The 20866-nt window shown below is 46.1% G+C and overlaps 1 protein-coding gene across 2 annotated transcripts; it reads right to left on the bottom strand.

The window, feature by feature from the left end:
- Positions 1-2859: 2859 nt before the first annotated feature.
- LOC132591396 (arylacetamide deacetylase-like 4) lies at positions 2860-11476 on the bottom strand. Of its 2 annotated transcripts, none has more exons than XM_060269969.2 (5): positions 11387-11476; positions 10207-10494; positions 9010-9226; positions 7814-7877; positions 2860-4018 (listed from the first exon to the last, which is right to left on the bottom strand). In XM_060269969.2, exons 2-5 carry the CDS (start codon positions 10381-10383, stop codon positions 3238-3240), a joined length of 1239 nt encoding a protein of 412 aa, XP_060125952.1. In that variant the 5' UTR covers positions 10384-10494; positions 11387-11476; the 3' UTR covers positions 2860-3237. The 2 variants fall into 2 exon arrangements, with proteins under 2 accessions (XP_060125952.1, XP_060125951.1); XM_060269968.2 differs by having other exon boundaries at positions 10207-10915.
- Positions 11477-20866: the final 9390 nt, after the last annotated feature.

The raw sequence follows: 20866 nt of genomic DNA on the forward strand, positions 1-20866 counted from the left end.
CTAACATTTCTCTGGTGAAAATAGGAACATCCTAAGGGGGACATTCCGGAATCAAACCGGGACGGCTTTTATAAATGCAGGGCTGTCCCTGGAAAATAAGTATGCTTGGGGGGTCTGATGGTGTCCATCCACTGCAGCATGTGCCCAATTATATGGGTTGGAGCTTACTTGCCCCCCCCAATATTTTATTCAAGCTGGTACCCCTGCCAGGAAGAAGTATTCAACAAGGATTTGAAGTATGGCCCTTGTGGCCTGGTGAAAGGGTGCGCGGACCGGAGGGAGATGCAAGGGGCAGATCTGATTTCACATTGATCTGAGTATTCTTCAGGATGAAAGAATAAACCCCTATAGAACTGCATCCAATGTTTGTTCTACTCAAAGTAGACCCATTTAAGTGACTAGAGATGACTAGTTGTCAAGAACTACTGGCCAGGCAGGACCTCCCGAGACTGAGCCTCATCTACCCATTCCTACAAGTACCTGTCAGCAAAACCGTTCAGTTCCTCCCTTGTTGAAGAAAGAAGCTGTCAAACCTGGCGTAAGATGCCTCACTGAACAGGTGGTCAATCTGGATGGAATTATGAAAAGCACCCTTTTCCCAGGCAAGGGAGATACCAGAAAATGGATCAACCAGTAACATTCCTGTCACAGGTGGCTACTTTAGAGTAACGACGCCTCACAGGTCTGCATTTTATCCTTTTATTGGTGCAATCTATTTACAGTGCTGAAACAGTGCTATATACAAGTTGTCAGTACATGTTCTCAGTCTAGCGCAGAACCTCCGAATGGCGATTCCCGCGTTTTCCTCCAGCAAAGTAATCTGGGCATACTAAATCTCCTCCCCCTGCGCTTTTTACGCAATTCCGGGGTGGCTGGGATCGGTCTTTTTCCCACGGTCTCTTTGCTTCCCCTTTCCGTTCCCTGCGCCACCCAGCCTTGCCGTAGGGCCGGCCCTGCTTAGGTTGCCTACCCCTGCTCCACACAGCCCTTCAAACTAAGCTCAGAGGCTCCTTTCTCTAGCTTTAGATTATTTCCCTCAGAGTGGATGTTTCTACGCAGAAAGGAATGAAAAAATATTTCCTTTCATGCTGAAATCATTCTCTCTAGTTAGTTATAAAGTAGATCTCCTTTCTCCCACACTATTGGGATAACTGGGCCAATAATTTGTTAAAATAGGGATTGCTCTCATTGACTCCATTTACCTTTTGAAGCTCTTGGGTCAGTAAACAGCATAGATCAGGCATCCCCAAACTGTGGCCCTCCAGATGTTTTGGCCTACAACTCCCATGATCCCTAGCTAACAGGACTAGTGGTCGGGGAAGATGGGAATTGTAGTCCAAAACATCTGGAGGGCCGAAGTTTGGGGATGCCTGGCATAGATCTTGTGAATAGACTATAGAGAGCAGACTTTACCTGTTGCAATCACACGGGACAGATCCTTGTAGGTAAGAAAACCGTAAAGCTGGTTGTAGGAAATACTTGGAAGGAAAGGGTATCAAGTTCTGATTTTACGAACTAGACTTGAGAAGAAAAAGGCAGCCATGCCTGCTCTTTTGTTGTCTCGGGATAGTTTGAAGGTGCTCCCTCATCTTGGTGCTCCAAGAGAGAAAAAGGAGGACGAAAAGGAAAACAGGATGCAACCTCAGATGTAGCAGACCAATCAATAAAGAGAAGAAGTCAGCTGAGAGGTTAAAGACACAGGGATAGTCTGGTGGGCCATCACCCTGCCTTAACCCAATGCCTCTTCTGCAAGCTAAGTTGCACTCCACCTCCTGGCACCCACCTCATCCTGGTGTCCTCCTTTTGCATATAGGCATAGTTCTCCTTCCCCCAAACACTGAAATTGGAGAGAGGATAAGATAATTCCCTCTGATTCAAGTGAGGTCTGTCAGTTATGATGGAGCTCTTATTCTGTGTCCTTTTCCTCTTTACCCCCATCATCCCCCCCCCATGCTGACCTGTTGCATTATCTTCCTGTCAAGATCAGCACTAGCAACCAGGGCAGTTTCGAGCTGGTCGGGCGCCCTGGCGCTGAGGCGCGGAGATCGCTCCGGCGCCCCCGCCCTCGCAGCGGCAGTATGGCTTCTGCGCGACTTTGCCGCGCAGCGCACTGGCGCCCCGCACCACCGGGACTATACCTAGAGCCGGCCCTGCTAGCAACCTCCCATTGGGATTATTTACTGCAATGCATTCTACATTAAGGTGACCTTCAAAATGTTCTGGAAACTTGGATAGTGCTGACAATAGCTGTGGGGACAATAGCTTGGGGCTGTGCAGTAGAACCGTATCTCATCGGTCCCTCACCCTCTTTCGTAGATCCCAGTCTGCTTTCAGGTGTACACATCTGGTCAGAATAGGTACATATGGAAAGATACTTCAGGTACCATGGCCCTAATTCTGAAGGGTAAATATATTCCCACCCTTCAGTTTTGCTATAATCCTGTCTAATGCTGGTGTAAGTAAATGAGTTCATATTAGATCAGTTTAGTTTATTGCACAGGAGCTCCTCTGTTATTGCTAAATGATTCAAATATTATGAAGCAACAGTTAGTCAATAGAATGAGCTAACTTTTAAAACCCGTTGGATGGTTTTAAAAGAGGATTAGGCCAATTCAAGGAGGAGGCTATAGGTATGTTTGCACAATGCAGGCTGTAGGCCGATGCGTGTGCTTGCTTGTAATGACAAGTAGGTAGAATTTTTTACACCCAGGTACTGCTTGCAGGTATCTCAAGAGGCCTCTTCTTGGTCACATTGAGAACAGGATGCTGGATGAAGTGGGCCAATCGAGCAGGGCTTTGCTTAGGTAATGTCAGGGAGTTGTTGCGGCTATTCCCAAGTAAAGACTCTCCAGTCCATACTGTCTTCAAAGGTTTTATTGTGCATACTATTTACAGTGCAGAAAGCATGACCTCCTAGTCACTCTCAGAACCCGGCAATGGCGCCCGTGGACTTCAGGGCCAGCATAATAACCTGGGCACCCTTCGCCCTGCGTTTGGGCGCGCACCTCAATTTGGGCGCCGGAAGGAGCGGTGCCCCTTCTTCCCCTGGCCGGCTGGGGCAGTGCCTGGGCTCCGACGTCTCCCTGAGCCATCCCTCCTCCACTTGTTGGCCAGAGCGTTGCCAGAGCTCTGATGCCTCGCTAAGCCTTCCCTCCTCCATTCCGCTTCCCCCTGACCCGCTGCTTGTGCTGTCGCTGGGTGAAGTGCTGGTCAGGATGATGGAGAGAGGCTGGTCATTCATTTATATAAACCTTTTAAGAACTGTACCACATCCTGCAAAGATTTCTTTGAGCTCGGAAATTCAAGTGGCCCCCAACCCAAATAGGCGATCGTTGCATGGCATGCATCTGAAAGATGATGATATGTCACTGGCACACCGTTGTCCTCTAACCGCTTCTTGTACAACAGTCCGTCATCCCGGAGAACATCATACTCACTGGTTTGAATGAAAGTCTCTGGGAGCTGGCGGATTATGTCGTCCTCTGCTACAAGGGGAGCAAACATTGTCTCACCACCTCTTTTAACTTGTTCATAGAGTTCTTCTGAAAATAGGGCAGGAGCGTGAGGGACATAGCCCCTAGCCTTAAATTCTTCTGCAATGTTATCAGCACTGATCCATTTTCGGTATTTCTCCCGCAAATCAGGAGGGACATGGGCACCTTTTATCACCGTGTCCACGTTCATGTCCTTCCCAGTGAGATGTCTCACACCAAATTTGATAGTTCGTTTTCTGAACAATGGAGGAACTGATTGGTTTTGCTGATAGGATGGCAAATCAAAGTCCCCTGTTTGTAGGAATGGGTTGATGAGGACCTGAGCTTGCAGCCTTGGGAGGTCCCTCCTGGTCACCAGTTCTTGGCAAACAGCTGCAGCAAAAGTGCCTCCGCTACTCTCCCCTACAATGGCAATGCAGTTGGGGTCCACTCCATATTCCTTGGCATTCTTCAGAAAGTGTATTGTAGCAGTTAAACAGTCCAGTACAGGGACTGGATAGGGATGTTCAGGTGCTAAACGAAATCTAAAGAGAAAACAAGATATCACCCACATTCAATATCAGACATTTCACAGAAAAGGACCATTTTCCTGCAATACATATTGCAAGTGCTGGGAATCTTTTTCACCCCTAGGCCCACATTCCTTTCTGTGCAACCTTGTGGGGGCCATATGGAGCTGTGGGTGGGACCTGAGACAAAAAAAGGAAAGCAAATGCAAACCTTCCCTTTGGACGAATAGGCTGTTTCATTACAACACACCTTTCTCTACCCTCCGGTAGCTTCCTTCTCGCTTTCTCTTGTCCATTAGCTGGTTCCTCTGCCTCTCTCGTGAACAGGTTGGCAAGACTCCTAGCAATCACTCGTACCAATGGATACTATAGTCACAAGCATGATGTGCTACCGCCCTCAGAGGCTGTAATGCTTCTGAATACCAGCTGCTGGAAATTGCAGCTGGGGAGAGCGCTCTTCTGCTTAGGTCCTGTTTATAACACCAGTCTTAAAATAACTACATTGGATCTGATATAAGAATTAGAGATCCAAGTTGTATATACAAGGTGTGACCGGAAAGTTTGGTGAATGGTCAAAAAATCGGACAGTGAGAAATAGTCAAGCAAACAATCAGCCTTGGAAACCTACAAAATGCTCATAATTGTGTACGGAGATGAAGCTGTAACTCGAAAGTCAGTGTATGAGTGATTTAAGTGTTTCCATGAAGGGCGGCAAACCATTGGAGATGATGAGCAGAATGGCGGCAAAATATTATTATTTAATGTTTAATAGATTATTGCATTTTAATGTTCTGTTCTGTTGGAAGCCGCCCAGAGTGGCTGGGGAAACTCAGCCAGATGAGCGGGGTATAAATACTATATTATTATTATTATTATTATTATTATTATTATTATTATTATTATTATTATTTATACATACCCCGCCCATCTGGCTGGGTTTCCCCAGCCACTCTGGGCAGCTTCCAACAGAAGAATAAAATAATCGATTAAAGATTAAAAGCCTCTCTAAACAGGGCTGCCTTCAGATGTCTTCTAAAAATCTCGTAGCTGTTTTTCTCTTTGACATCTGATGGGAGGGCGTTCCACAGGGCAGGCGCCACTACCGAGAAGGCCCTCTGCCTGGTTCCCTGCAACTTGGCTTCTCGCAATGAGCGAACCGCCAGAAGGCCTTCGGCACTGGACCTCAGTTTCCGGGGAGAACGATGGGGGTGGAGACGCTCCTTTAGGTATACTGGACCGAGGCCATTTAGGGCTTTAAAGGTCAGCGCCAACGCTTTGAATTGTGCTCGGAAATGTACTGGGAGCCAATGTAGATCTTTCAAGACCAGTGTTATGTGGTCTCGGCGGCCGCTCCCAGTCACCAGTCTACCTACCACACTCTGGCGAGACAGTCTGCAGGCAGGTAGGTCTCAGCCTGCGTCCCAGATGGAGCTGATAGACAACTGCCGTGGACACAGAATTGACCTGCACCTTCATGGACAGCTGTGAGTCCCAGGCTGCACACCTGGTCCTTCAGGGGCACAGTTACCCCATTCAGGACCAGGGAGTCCTCCACACCTGCCCGCCTCCTGTCCTCCACAAACAGTACTTCTGTCTTGTCAGGATTCAACCTCAATCTGTTAGCTGCCATCCATCCTCCAACTGCCTCCAGGCACTCACACAGGACCTTCACCGCCTTCACTGGTTCTGATTTGAAGGAGAGGTAGAGCTGGGTATCATCCACATACTGATGAACACCCAGCCCAAACCCCCTAAATGTTGACAGAGTTTGTGAATTATTGATGCGGGATCGGTGTTTGTCCACCTGAATGATGGCGGAAGAATTGCATATTCCGCATGAAATCGTTACTGAGGTTACTGGGTCGTCCCACCCTCCGTATTCTCCCATCTGGCCCCAGTTGATTTCTTTCTTTTTCCAAAACTGAAATCTGCTCTGAAAGGGCACAGATTTTCCAACATTTCACACGTCCAAGCTGCTGTGACAGGGGAAGCTGTTGTCAATGGTGCATTGTATCAGAGGGGCCTACTTTGAAGGCCGGTAAGATATGTATGTTCAAATATTTCTCGCTGTCCAATTTCTGTGACCATTCACCAAACTTTTTGGTCACACCTTGTATTTTTATTTGAATAATGTTTAGTGTTTCACTTTTAATTCCATTTAACCTTTCAAAGTGAGCAAGACTTTGTGTGTTCTGCGGTTATGAGTCTCTGCATCCTGCACTGCATTCCATCTTTCCTTATCTAACTCTGAAAGTGGCACAAATGGCAAGATGTTTTCCTACGTCTGTTATAAGTTAACACCCAGGTGTTGATCAGGAATCCTTGGAAGTTTCCGGAAAGATAGATGGAAGAATGTCAATAAAGAGGGATCATGGGCTATCTTACCAGGGCAACATGGGACATCCGATACCTAGAATGGTCAAACGACCCAGTCACTTGCAGGCATCCCAAGGTACTAGTGTGGGGGGGGGGAGAGATCGACAGAAGGAAGGCTGTGACCTTTCTTGACGCATGTGAAGGGGATCTTTTATGTCTCTTTGTGTGCTGTGTTACTATATAAGCCAGGGGTCAGCAAGGCTTACTACCCATGGGCCGGATCACTCCCACGGAACGGCCAGAATGGCGCAGTGCGACACCGGAAATTGTTTCTTCGCATGTCCGTGGTGCCGGGAATCGCTTCTGCGCATGCCCAGATGCTGAAAACAGGCGGCTCAGTTCGGGGGCAGCTCCTTGGCTGGTAAAACGGTCTTCGTGGGCAGCATCCGGCCCATGGGCTGCGCGTTGCCGACCCCTGGTATAAACGTTTGATCTGATGTGCCTCGGACAGACCTTCTTAAGTGGCACATTGAATTGAGCTCTGTCCTATTGCAATAGATAAATAAAAACACCAGGTCCCTAACCAGGACGCTGGACTTGAAAACAGTTTTCTGTGGTTTATTTAAAAGGTGGTTTCTCACCTGGGTAACGAACAAGGTAGTGTTGAAGTTAATTCTTACCACAGATCCCAGTAGGTTTCCGAGCACACTTCAAAATGTTGGTGCTAACCTTTAAAGCAGTCACCCCCAAACTGTGGCCCTACAGATGTTTTGGACTACAACTCCCATGATCCCTAGCTAACAGGACCATTGGTCGGGGAAGATGGGAATTGTAGTCCAAAACATCTGGAGGGCCGAAGTTTGGGGATGCCTGCAATAGACAAATAAAAACACCAGGTACCTAACCAGGATGCGGGACTTGAAAACAGTTTTATGTGGTTTATTTAAAAGGTGGTTTCTCACCTGTGTAACGAACAAGCTGGTGTTGAAGTGAATTCTTACCAAAGATCCCAGTAGGTTTCCGAGGACACTTCAAAATGTTGGTGCTAACTAAACAGCTGTGGCCCAGTATACCTGAAGAAGCATTTCCATCCCCATCGTCCAACCCAGCTCCGAGGGTCCTCTGGCGGTTCCCTCATTGTGAGAGGTGAGGTAACAAGGAACCAGGCAGAGGGCCTTCTTGGTAGTTGCACCCGCCCTGTGGAATGCCCCCCTCCCAGCAGATGTCAAGGAGTTAAACATCTCTGCGATTTTTAAAAGACATCTGAAGGCAGCCCTGTCCAGGGAAGTTTTTAGTATTTGATGTATTGTGGTTTTACTGTTTTTTCATAGGGTACCACGCAGAGTGGCTGGGGCAACCCAGTCAGCTGGGCATAATAAAAAGAATTATCATTATCATCATGATCATGATCTGTATTCCTTTGGGCTCAGGAAAGGTTGGAAGCTTAGGGGCATTACGGATTGTTTTCGATACCAAGAAAGTGAAACCACTTACCCGACACTCACAACCACTGAATCACTTTCGTGGACAAAGGAACAGCAGACCTTTTCAGAGGCTTCTGGAAGAAAGCACAAGCCCCACAACCCCTCCATTACAATTTTCCCTTGTCATTCACACTGAAATCAGTGTGAGTTGAATCCAATGTTAGTCCTATTGAAAGTAAATCTGCTGAAATCAAGAGATATACCGGGTAGCTAATTTAGATCAGCTTGCTTATCTATCATCCATCTATCTATCTATGCTGATGACACAACCTTGATGGCAGAAAGTGAGGAGGAATTAAAGAAGCTTTTAATGAGGGTGAAAGAAAAGATCTATCTATCTATCCATCCATCTATCTATCATAAAATGTATATTCTACTTGATTGTAGAAAATAACAACTTTTAATGGATTTCCTCTGGGAATAACTCAGTTGGATTAAACTCATAGAAGTCCCTTGGTAAAAAAGGTGAAGGACCCCTGACAGTTAAGTCCCGTTGCAAACGACTCTGGGCTTGCAGTGCTCATCTCACTTTACTGGCCGAGGGAGCCGGTGTTTGTCCGCAGACAATTTTTCCAGGTCATGTGGCCAGCATGACTAAGCCGCTTCTGGCGAAACAAGAGCAGCGCACAGAAACACTGTTTACCTTCCTGCCGGAGCGGTACCTGTTTATCTACTTGCACTTTTTGGCGTGCTTTCAAACTGCTAGGTTGGCAGGAGCTGGGACTGAGCAATGGGAGCTCACCCTATTGCGGGGATTCGAATTGTCAACCTTCCGATTGGCAAGCCCCGGAGGCTCAGTGGTTTAGACCACAGCGCCACCTGCGTCCAGTCCCTTGATACATGAAGCAGAAACACCTTCTTTGACATTTTTAGGATTTTTCATTGACTGCGACACTAGGAATTTTAATTTCTATATTTCTACTCATTTATTGAATTTATATACCGCCCTATACCCGGAGGTCACAGAATTTCAGAGCTATTCACAGAATTACTACAGAACTGGATGCCTTTGTAACAGGGGGCCTTAGCCCCGTTTTCTTGCCTCATAATCCCATCTTGCATTATTCTTAAACTGCCTACAGGGGCAGTACAAGCCACCCAAAGCCCTCCATAGCAAACATTTCAGGACTTTTATACTAACATAGCTCCCCAAATTCTCCTCAAACAATATAGCGAACCATTTCAAGACTCTTTCAAATAACTTACGGATGCTTCCAATGAGTCCAGCGCCTCCATGAAGAAAGATGATTCCTCTCCTGTTCCCAGCAGGTGATGTCTTGGGCCAGTACACCCTCACGGGCACCCCATCAAAAACCAGGTCCTTTCTAATCAACTTTGAGTCCTTCCTTGTTGGTATGGCATCGTACACAGTCCTCAAGATGAAATATCTATGGCAAATGCCCAGTTTTTCCAGAAACACTCCCTGTTTAAACCAAAACATTCAGCATTTATGATCAGCCTTAGATGGTTTTGCATTTTAAAAACATATTTTGCATATATGCACTGCCTGTGGAACGAACCTCTCAGATGTGAGGCAACTATACTGTATAGCCTTTCATTCACCACTCACCTCTTGGAGTTTGGGCTGGCATGAAGCGCGCCCCCCCTCTCCATAAGAATGTAAAAAGAGCCTGTTGGTCCTGGCCAATGGCCCATCTGGTCCAGCAGATTCTTCTCACAGTGCCTGTGGGAAACCTTCAAGCAGGATCTGAGCACAGGAGCCCTCTCCCCTTCCCATAACTGGTGTTCAGAAGCATTGCTGCCTTGAGCTGTAGATCTAGTTACAGGTAGGTAGCCATGTTGGTCTGCCATAGTCAAAACAAAATAAAAAAAATCCTTCCAGTAGCACCTTAGAGACAAGTTTGTTTCCTTCATTTACCTCTGGATAGCTATTCTCAGTGCTTTTTTCTGGGGGGACCCAGGGGTATACATACCCCTAAACATTTTGTGAATCTTTGTACTTTTGTCCATTTATGGATTCATTTTTCCTAATTTGAACTATTAAATGCGTGATTTTCTTGAGTCAAAATGAGAGGGGTTTTTTAAAAGAAAAAAGCACTGGCTATTCAACTTGGCAGCCATCACTGTCCCCTGTGAAAGAGACTTCCATAGTTTGAATAGGTCTGTTGTGAATTTCTTATATCTGTCCTGAACGGAATATGTTCGTTGTGATTTCTCATATCTGTCCTGAATCTTCCAACATTTAATTATTGTGTCATGAGACAGGGAGAAACATTTTTCTCTATCCACTTTCTCCATGACGTGCACAAATGTTATAGATTGCTATCATGTCACCTGCAGCTTGCCTTTTCTCTAAATTAAAAAATTCCAACATTGCAGCTTTTTTCATGGAAGGAGTATCACCCCAACCCCTTGATTGTGATATATATAAAACAAACTTACCAGTTCAAGGAAATATCCCATTGCAAAACTGTAAAATAGTAATTTTCGGCCATGGGTGATTCCTGGAGGAATGTGGGTCCTTGTAAAATGATAATAAACTCCCCGTGCAAACAGCAAGAAGTGAATGAAAATGATCATATATAATATCAGCATCCACAGAGTTCCACCAAATGCCATTTCCCTCCAACCCAGAAGTACAGAGGTAGGGACCTCACCTTAGCCGATGCCAAGTGGCTTTAGTGCAGTCTACAGCATGTGCAAGAGAACATCCTCGGCCAACCCACATTGCTTTCAATTGAGAAGAAGAAAAGTAATTTAGTAATCTGTTCAGAGATTGCAGGCTTTCTTGCATTACTGATTGCTGCGGTTGTTTGTTCGCACAGGGTGGAGTGTATGTGGAGGTGTGTGGATTTCCCCAACCCCTCCTCCAGAGGGAAGAGGTGCATGTGATTTCCATAGCCTCTGAAGGCCAAGTGCCCTTCCTTACGACAGACACTGACTGCTCTTGCAACACATCTTCATTTTTGTGAAGCTTGTCCTCCCACACAAAATACTTTGGTGTGTTTAATCCCTCGTGATTCAGAGAGCCCAAGTTATCAGGGATGGCAAATCAATGCCAGCGTTGATCTCCTGCCAACAGCAGTGTCACTGTCGTTACTGGAACAGTCCTTTGAGCAAAGAGGACAGTCTTGATTTTTCTGAAATCCACCTGCATCAGAAATGGGCACATTTATTCTGTCTTTCAAATAGTTTGGGGTTTTTGATACAAGTCCTTCTCTTTCCTGGCAGGCAAGAGGCGTTATGAAGTTCAAGGAAACATTCTAGCCAGAAAACAAAGGAGCCAACTCCTAGGGGCCAAGGGGTGTTCCCCCACCGGAAAAATATTTGAGGGGGGCTCCCTCCCCCCAAAGTCGACAGACATTGCCATTCAAATGGTGTATAGTACCTTCAAACATTTCTCTGATGAAAATTGGGGTGTCCTAAAGTAGGACTGCGATAGAAACATCAATAAGACAAGGAAGATTTTAAAAGGGAATGACCGCGTTAGATTGAACGCTAAGGAACAGCATTTAAAAAGGCAAAAGAGAGACACTGAACAGTCGCGACTGCCGATTCTGAAAGGCAGAGAGAGGGGAGTTAAAAGCCAGCAAAAAAGACAGTGAATAAAGCTGGTAAATACCTTATCATGGTGGCAATGAATAACATCAGGAAAATGGAGTAGCGTGCACAAAAGAAGGGCTGGGCCAAATAAGGAACAGGAAGGAAGAAAAGGCGACAAAGCAGGAGGGGAGGAGCTAGAGACAAAGAGCTAAGAGTAAAGAGAGACTCGACGCCAGGAGAAGAAACAGCGGCACCAGGTGGTGAAGGACAGAATAGCACATAAAGAATACCAGCTCAAGGGAGAGCGACAGGAATAAAAGAGAGGAGCAAAAAGACTGAAGCCTGGAACTGGAAATACAAACAAGGACAATTAAAAATAAAGGGGGATTTGGGGCTGGGAGGGGGAGAGAATTCTGAAGGGGCTTTTTCCTCTCTCTTTGTTTTTCTATTTCTTCTTCTTTTTATGGAACGCCTGGTGGGAGGTTCTATGATTGATTCTCTTGTATTATATGTATACTAGGGGCTATACTACACTATCCCTTAAAAGGAACTGGTAATCTGTTTGATAACCACTGCTGGAAATTGTTAGAGGGTAATATTTAGAGTGATATTTAGAGTGATATCTTGCTTTGTGCCTCATAGTAAAGGAGAAGGAGTGTTATATGGGGGTGGGATTGTTGGACAATTTGAAAAAAATTGGAAAGGGTCGGCAACCTTTTTCTTTTTTCTTTCTCTTGGGTTATATTATTCTTTTTTTGATAATTTGAAGAAATTGATATATCTATAAAGGGGAGTAGAAATACTGAATTAAATTCATATAAGGTGGTTGTGGTGCAATGACGCACAATAAAAAGCAGACCTTAGCCCATTATAATAATCAGGGAAGAAGAGCTTCGGGACAAGGGCAGGAACCATACCTGCCAAGTTCCGGCCTGAGAAATAAGGGACTGGACCGGAAGTAGCAGACCGGAAGTAGCGCTGCCGCCATTTTGGAACTGGGCGGAGCATGCTCAGAAGCGACTTTTGATGCTGCTCTGCCCTGTTCCAAAATGGCTGCCGCACCAGAAGTTGCGCTGCAGCCATTTTGGAACTGGGCAAAGAAGCATCAAAAGTCGCTTCTGAGCATGCTCCGCCCAGTTCCAAAATGGCCGCCGCGCCAGAATAAACTGGGGAAAAACAAAAAAAACCTGTTTTTTCGGCTGGGGACAGCTGGAAAAACGGGGGTTTCCCGGGGAATACGGGAGACTTGGCAGCTATGGCAGGAACCAGAAATGGAGCTAAAGGAGCTCATATTAAGCTTGAAGGGCGACATAGGAGAAATGAGGAAAGAATTTACAGAGATGAAAAGTGAGTTGAATGATAAAGTTAAAAGCTTAGAGGAAACATTTGACAAAATGGGAACCAAGACAGAAGATAATGCAAAAGCAATATCACAATTAGAATCCCAGATGAAATAAGAAGAGAATAGAGAGATAAAGAAGGAGGTAAAGGACCTAAAACAAAAAGTACAGCAGTTGGAGGAAGCTTCAAAAAAAATCAGTAAAAGACCATAGAGATTACAAAAAAGAAAATGAAAAGATTAAGAAGGATAGTGAGGAGTTTAAAATAAGACAAGAAGCGACATGGGATGCCTTATCTATCCTGCAGATGCAGGCAAGGAAAAAAATTCTAAGATTAAGAGGCAAACCAGAAGACCAAGATGAGGACTTACAGAAAAGAATCATAATAGAACTAGCAAACTGGCTAGGATTAGCTGAAAAGGAAATAGAGGAAAATGTAGAAAGTATATTCAGGGTGAACTCTAGAAAAGCAAAAGCCAGTAAACGGCCGGGGGATTGCTTAATCACAGTGACATCAAACAAATTAAGAAATATTATCTTGCAAAACAGAAGGAAGAACCCCCTTAAGATTGGAAATGAGGAAATTATAATATTAAAATAAATCCCACAACTAACGCCACAAGAGGAAAGCGAGGAGAGCGACTAAAGACAACATTGCTTAAAAATAAAAACAAAACTGCGCCCTAACGGGGGAAATAACCCCCAAGGTTTTAATAATCTGAAATACCGTGTTTCTCATATTATAAGACATGTCTTATATTTATTTTTTCCTCAAAAAAACACACTATGACTTATTTTCAAGGGATGTCTTATTTTTTTCCTCCTCCTCCTGCCGCGGCCGGCATTGCTGCTGCGCCTATCACTATGTCTTATTTTCGGGGTATGGCTTATATTCCTTGAATGCTTAAAATCTTGCTATGGCTTATTTTATGGGTATGTCTTAAAATATGAGAAACAGGGTAAATAAAGATGATTTTAAAAATTTTGACGTGGAATGTGAATGGGTTAAACAATAAAAGAAAAAGAAACAAAGTAGAACATATACTGTACTACATAAACAAAGAAATGACATTGTATGTTTACAGGAGACGCACGTAAGCAAAGAGCATAAGCGAGTGCTAATTAATCCCAAGCTAGGAAGTGAGTTTATCGCTGCAGACCAAGTAAAAAAAAGAGGGGTGGTGGTGTATGCAAGATCAAGATTAGAGCCGAAACTGATTTACTCAGACCCAAAAGGGATAATAGTAATAATCATTTTAAAAAAACAAAACAATTTATTAAATTTTCCAAATAAACACATTAAACACATTGAACAAAACAAAACATTCAAAAACAAATACAACACACACAAATTTTCTCTTTATAACAATTGTTCCCATATCTCTAATTCCCAATGCTCTGCCGAGCTTTGACTTCCCTCCCTCCCCTCATTTGGTTTTCTTTCCAACTCTTATCTTGCAGTTCCTTGCTCCTTATTTAAAGTCATTTCTTAGGATTTATTTCAGTTCTGTAAGTGTCTTTAAACTTCTACAGTTCTTTTCCATATAATCCACAAATTTACTCCATTCTTTTTGGAACTTTGTCTCTCCCTGGTTTCGGATCCTGCTAGTCAGTCTTGCTAATTCCGCATAGTCTATTTTTGTCTGCCACTCTTCAATCGTCGGTAAATCCTGAGTTTTCCATTTTTGGGCTAACAAATTCCTAGCCGCGGTTGTCGCATACAAAAATAGTATTTGATCCTCCTTTACAATCTCCTGTCCAATAAGTCCTAATAGAAAAGCTTCAGGCTTTTTAGGGAAAGTGTATTTAAAAATCTTTTTTCAGTTCATTATATATCATTTCCCAAAATCTTTTAACTTTTTCGCACTTCCACCACATATGATAAAATTCTCCCAAATTGATGTTTTTGTTTCAGACAATTCCAATATTAGGTGGGTCCAAGTGCTTTAAAGAGTGGAGGAGGGAAATTGCCAGGTTTCGGGGGGGGGCAAGAAACCCAGAATAAAACATCTATCATTAATTGATAAAAGGTCAAGAGGAGGGTTTGCGCTGCCCGATCTCGAAATATATCACGCAGCAGTGGGACTAGTATGGCTGGGAGAGTGGCTAAAATTAGAAAGAACCGATATATTAGATCTAGAAGGCCACGACACGAGATTCGGGTGGCATGCATGCCTGATATATGGAAAGATAAAAGCGCACAAAGGGTTCCTAAACCATGTAATAAGGAAATCTCTATTCAAACTGTGGACCAAATATAAAGGGATACTGGAGCCCAAAATACCACTCTGGACATCTCCAACATAAGCCATAGCGGTCAAGAGAAGAAATATGAGAGACAGGTGGCCCACATATAGAATGGTACTAGAAGCAACAGAGGGAAAACCAGTATTGAAAAAATATGATGAAATCAAAGAACACCTGACCAACTGGCTGCAATACTTTCAATTGAATCAAAAACTAAGCATAGATAGAGAGGTGGAGCTTGCAACAGAAACATCAAGATTTGAAAAAAACAATAATTTCAGTAAGAAAGAAAAAAAATATTTAATGTATGATTATTTACTAGAGTGGGAGAGATTGTGGATGCCACGGCGACCATCCCCAGCTGACCCACATCATGAAAATTGGACAGATGGGCATTGTTATCGATGGTTTGTCCGACCAGTCGTTAGACAGGGCATAATTCTGCGAGCGGGAGGATTAAGGTGTGGCCATTATAGGTTCATCTTAGCACAACACCCCAGCCTTCCACTGTGGCTAATCTATAGGGCTACCGAGGCACAGGCAGGAGCGGTGCTAGGGCTTTTTGCGCCCTAGACAAAAACTCTTTCTGGCGCCCCCCCGGGCGCATGCGTCATGATGCACGCACGCCGCTGATGCCCCTGCGTCCCCTCCATTGGCGGGAGGAGCGCGGGCCAAGGGGGGAGCTCGGCACCCTCCCGCCTGTGGAGGGGACGCTTTGAGCTCCTTGGCGGCGGCTGCAGCGCCCATAGCTGAAGGCTTCAGCTGCGGGCACTGCCGCCGCTTGCTCGCTGCAGCCGCTGGGCAGCTCACAGCATCCCCTCCGTGGGCGGGAGGGTGCTGAGCTCTCCTTTTGGTTCGCGCTCCTCCCGCCTGTGGAGGGGATGCTGGGGGCTCCTCGGCGAGCGAGCGAGCGGGTGGCGGCGGCAGTGCCCATAGCTGAAGGCTTCGGCTGTGGGCGCTTGCCACCACTACCGTCGCCGCTCGCTCGCTGTGACTGCCGCCGCTGGGGAGCTCTCAGCGTCCCCTCCATAGGCGGGAGGGCGCTGAGCTCTCCTTTTGGCTCGCACTCCTCCCGCCTGTGGAGGGGACGCTGTGAGCTCCTCGGGGAGCGGGCGGGCGGGCGGCGGCGCGGGGGTATTGCGGGGCAGGCTCGGCAGTGCAACCCTCCATTTTGGCGCCCTAGGCAATGGCCTAGTCCGCCTAAATGGACGCACCGGCCCTGGGCACAGGAACGGGCTCATAGGCCATTCCTCCTCATCAGGAGGGTGGGTGCTATTTTTGAAGTCTACAAGGTTTATAATAGTCCCTATAGTTGCCAAGGCCTAGCCGTGTACCAAGCCCAACAGAGCAAAGGAGCAGAACAATGGTGCCCCAAAGTAGTCACTTATCCCTATATAGAGTGGGAGCGCTACACTTTCAGATGTTGTCTGGCCCGGCATCCCGTGGGGAAGAGGTTTATTTTGTGACTCAGGTATAATGTACACTGCCTTTCTGATATTGACTCTCTTCACAGACAGAGATACAAACTATATCTCAGTGGCAGAACAGCTGTTTTGAGTGCAGAAGGTTCAATCCCTAGCGTCTCTAGGAAGGGCTAAAAGACTTTCCATCTGAAACCTTAAGGGAGCCACTGCCAGTCAGTGTTGCCATATTGGACTAGACCTAGTACAGACATTGCTAGGCTCCTCCAGGGAGATTCAAAGCACAAATTCTCTAACAGAGAGGTGCAAGGCCAATTATGTACCTGTTTGTTGGGGAGAAATCCCAGAAGGTCTTCAAGATATCAATTTTTGCAGCGTTTAGTAAAGCTTTTGTGGATAATCCCACCAATCTAAAGGACAATATCCATCTTGAGAGAGAGTTGACTATGTAAAGAGTTCAATCAGAAAGCAACATTCCTTTATGTCTTTCACTGTTTTGCTGAGAACAGTTTCTTGAAACCAAAGAGTCTGCTGTGTTTGAACTGGACACCTGCTAATGTTCTGACCAAATGCCCAGAAAATCTGATAAAAGGGGAACTGACAGTCAACAAACATTTGCAGAAAATGTCCTTTAATATTTGAACCTAGTATATTGGTTTGCTTATTGATAATGTTGAAACCTGTTTAAAAGCCTTAATGATTATTTTGTCTAATAACAATCAGTATAATGGTTAGAGGTGCTTCTTGGAATTATACTGTCAATGCAAATGACAAGGGAGGGTGGAAAACACCCAGGTTTTGAACAACCCAGTGTTGGTCACAGACTACAATCCTGGTCTGCCATAACCAGAGCCCCAGATTGTAGGATATAAGTCAGACATGTGTGCAAAATGGGACCTGAGAAGTCCTGGCCCCCAAAGCCTATGGGTCTGGTTCACAAAGAAGTTTTGCTGATAGAAACGCTAACATGTTTATTTGACTTGTCTTCTCCAAATGGTCCGACGAATGTTAATTTGCTCAACAGATACAGCAACGCAGACCCATGTCCTACCCCTGCACGATGCCTCTGTTCATGGCAGTGACAGAGAGAGGTCAAACTGATGAGGATGCAGGACAGCTGCTCTCTTGTTTGAAAGGGGGAAATGAGGCATCTGGCCAACTCTGACCAAATCTGACTGTTGTGACGTGGGGTTTGTGATTTCAGCTCTCTTGACAAAACATGCTGGAGACAGTTCTCTAGTAACAGCTCTTTATTAAAGTGAACAAGACTGAGGAGAGGAAAGCTACATTTATAGGGACAGGGAACTAGCTAGGAAGGGATACATTTTGGAGGGAACAATATAAAGCAATCACAGTGCTGCCTTTTGGAGGAAACCAATAAGACAGAGGATCCAAATACAGCAGCTTAAATGAACCAATAGTAGCTGTACCCTCTGGAACCAAAAGGCAGTTACTTTATCCTAATGCAAATACAGACAATAATAATACAGATATAAAATCCTTTGACTCAATACACAACACCCCTCCCCCCCTAGTGAGCACAGCAGATGTAATCCCTCAGGTACTGTGGGGTCCTACAACTTCTACCTGATCTCCTGACAACAGGTGTTGCAGGTTCTGGATTGGGTGTTACCTGTGGTGGAGGGGCTGCTATAGGGGTTTCATCAGGAACAGATGGAGTCCCAGACATCTCAGGGTCCCCGACCTGTACCTCGTCATCATGAGGACTAGCAGACCCTGGTTCATTTGCTGAAGCCCCTGGTGACTGTACCTCTGGACCATTTTCACTCTGGTCTTGCAGCTGTGCGTCATTAGCCAGGGATGAATTATCTGACTCCTCCCTGCTGAGCGCCCGGCGCCTCAGCTGATCTATATGTCTCTTCCAAACTTGCCCATTTTCCAAGGTCACATAATAGGACACAGGTCCACTAGCCCGGGTGATCACACCGGCCACCCACCGCGGACCTCGTGAATAGTTCCTCACCCAGACCAGATCTTCAGGGGCGAGATACCTTGTTGTGTCAGTCTCAGCCTGGGGGGTTGCTCTTGAATTACGGTTTGGCATTTTATCTGGGTGGACATAATCCAGCACCGTTACCAGTCTTCTACCTAAGAGCAGCTCGGCTGGCGACTTGCCCGTCGCAGTACACGGCGTCGCATGCTGCAAAAATAACATTCGCGCAATGCGAGCCGACCAGTTACCCTCCATTAAGCGCGCAATGGATTCTTTGGCTGTTCTTACCATGCGCTCAGCCTGCCCATTGGAGGATGGGTGAAAGGGCGCGGATGTGACCCCTCTTATAAAGTTATCAGCCAAGAATGCCCTGAATTCTTGGGATACAAAAGCTGCCCCATTATCTGATACAATGGTCTCAGGTAACCCGTGGGTAGCAAACAGCTGCCTCAACACCTTGATTACGGCAGCTGATGCCATGCTAGGGACCATCGCCACTTCTAACCATTTGGAATATGCATCAACGATAACCAAAAAGACCTTCCCTTGGAATGGCCCAGCAAAATCTATGTGCAGCCGGCTCCAGGGAGTCCTGGACTGCTCCCACCAGTGGACTGGTGCTCTGGCCACTTCTGGCCGCACCTCTTGGCATGCCTTGCATGTTCGTACCCATTGTTCTATGTTCTGGTCCATTCCAGGCCACCACACATAACATCGGGCTAGCGACTTCATCCTGACCATTCCCGGGTGTCCCATGTGAAGCGTCTCAAGAACCCTGTTTCTCAGTGGTGCTGGAATTATCACCCTATCTCCCCATAGGAGACAACCCTTATGCATGGACAATTCGTGCTGCCTTGTCGCATAAGGCCTGAATTTTTCTTCATGCGGACCACCTGGCCACCCCCTCCCCACCCAAGTGAGCACACGGGAGAGAACAGCATCTTTCCTAGTTTTCTCAGCTATATCCGTAGCTGTTACAGGAGCCCCCGGAAGTGTTTCTAGCATCATAATGTGCTCCGCCGGAGCAGGATCCTCATTGCTCCCGCCAGGAAGGGGCAATCGACTCAGCGCATCAGCATGGCACAACTGTTTCCCCGGCACATGGGTCAAGGTGTACTGGAACCCATTCAGGAATATTGACCAACGCAACATTCTGGGGGAGAGAATTTGTGGCGTTTGTTTGTTTGGGTTGAACAACCCTAACAGTGGTTTGTGGTCCGTTTCAATGGAGAAATGGCGACCGTACAAATAATCATAGAACCTTTTGATTCCGGACACAATAGCCAGTGCCTCTTTATCAATTTGAGCATAGTTGCGCTCTGTGGGCGACAACGTACGGGAATAGAAAGAGATGGGCTTTTCCGACCCATCCGGTTCCCTATGACTCAGCACAGCCCCCAGACCGTATTGAGAGGCATCACATGCCAGGACCAGCGGCTTTGACTCATCATAATGAGCAAGGACGCTCCTGCTACTCAGCATTCCTCGCAAGGAGTCAAAAGCCTTCTGCTGCTCCCGCCCCCATCGCCACACATTCTTTTTCTGCAATAGGCTATGTAATGGTTCAGCTACCGAAGCTTTCTGGGGTAAGAACGAATGATAAAAGTTAATAAGTCCCAGGAATGACTGCAACTCCGTCTTGTTCTGTGGTCGTGGTGCCTCGATGATGGCCTTAATCTTAGCATCTGTGGGGTGGATGCCTGATGCATCAATTTTAAACCCCAAGAAATCCACAGTTGGCACCCCAAAACTGCATTTTTCTTTTTTCAGTTGCAACCCCACCTCCTTGAACTTGAGCAACACTGCACGGACACGCGCAACCAGTTCCTGTGGGTCTTTTCCAGCAATCAAAACATCATCAAAAAATGGCAAGACCCCCGGCAGACCTCTTAACAGGCGTTCCATGAGCCCTTGAAAAATCCCTGGGGCCACACAAACTCCGAACTGTAATCTGTTAACTCTGAACGCCCCTTTATGTGTGACAATAGTCTGTGCTTCCGCTGATTGTGGGGTTACTGGCAGCTGTTGGTAAGCTTGTGCCAGGTCAATTTTGGCGAACACCTTGCCCCCAGCCAGTTTAGCCAACAGATGTGATACGACTGGAATGGGGTATGAGTTTCCCCTGAGTGCCTTATTGATAGTACATTTGTAATCTGCACATATCCTGACTTCCCCATTTGCTTTAAGGGGTGTGACGATTGGAGTCTCCCACTTAGCAGAGTCCACGGGTGAGAGAACTCCCTGCTTGACCAATTTATCCAGCTCTGCCTCGATCTTGGGTTGCAGTGCAAATGGCACTCGCCTTGGTTTGAGTCGGATTGGAGCCACCCCGGGGTCCAACTCGAAGTCAACTGGGGGCCCTTTATAACAACCCAGTTTTCCATTAAAGAGACCAGCAAATTCCTTGCATAATACCTCACTCATCTCAGGGCAGGTTTGGATTGAATTAAGCCCTGAGATACTCAGTCCCAGGGCAGGGAACCAGTCAGTGCCCAGGAGACTGGGGCGACTGCCCTTCGCAATCACCAGTTTGAGTACAGCCTGTTTGTCCCGGAACTGTACTCTCACGGCACACATTCCCATAACATGGATGCGGC

Source organism: Zootoca vivipara, chromosome 16, assembly GCF_965207765.1.
Source record: "Zootoca vivipara chromosome 16, rZooViv2.hap1.1, whole genome shotgun sequence".
Taxonomy (NCBI): Eukaryota; Metazoa; Chordata; class Lepidosauria; order Squamata; family Lacertidae; genus Zootoca; species Zootoca vivipara.

What these genes read in the sequence shown, in the direction of transcription:
- LOC132591396 (XM_060269969.2), bottom strand. Translation starts at nt 10,383, where the DNA reads ATGGCATTTGGTGGAACTCTGTGGATGCTGATATTATATATGATCATT. An exon ending in TGGGATATTTCCTTGAACTG is followed by an intron (nt 9,227 to 10,206) that starts GTAAGTTTGTTT and finishes TGGTTTAAACAG; the next exon opens with GGAGTGTTTCTGGAAAAACT. An exon ending in TGGACTCATTGGAAGCATCC is followed by an intron (nt 7,878 to 9,009) that starts GTAAGTTATTTG and finishes GCTTTCTTCCAG; the next exon opens with AAGCCTCTGAAAAGGTCTGC.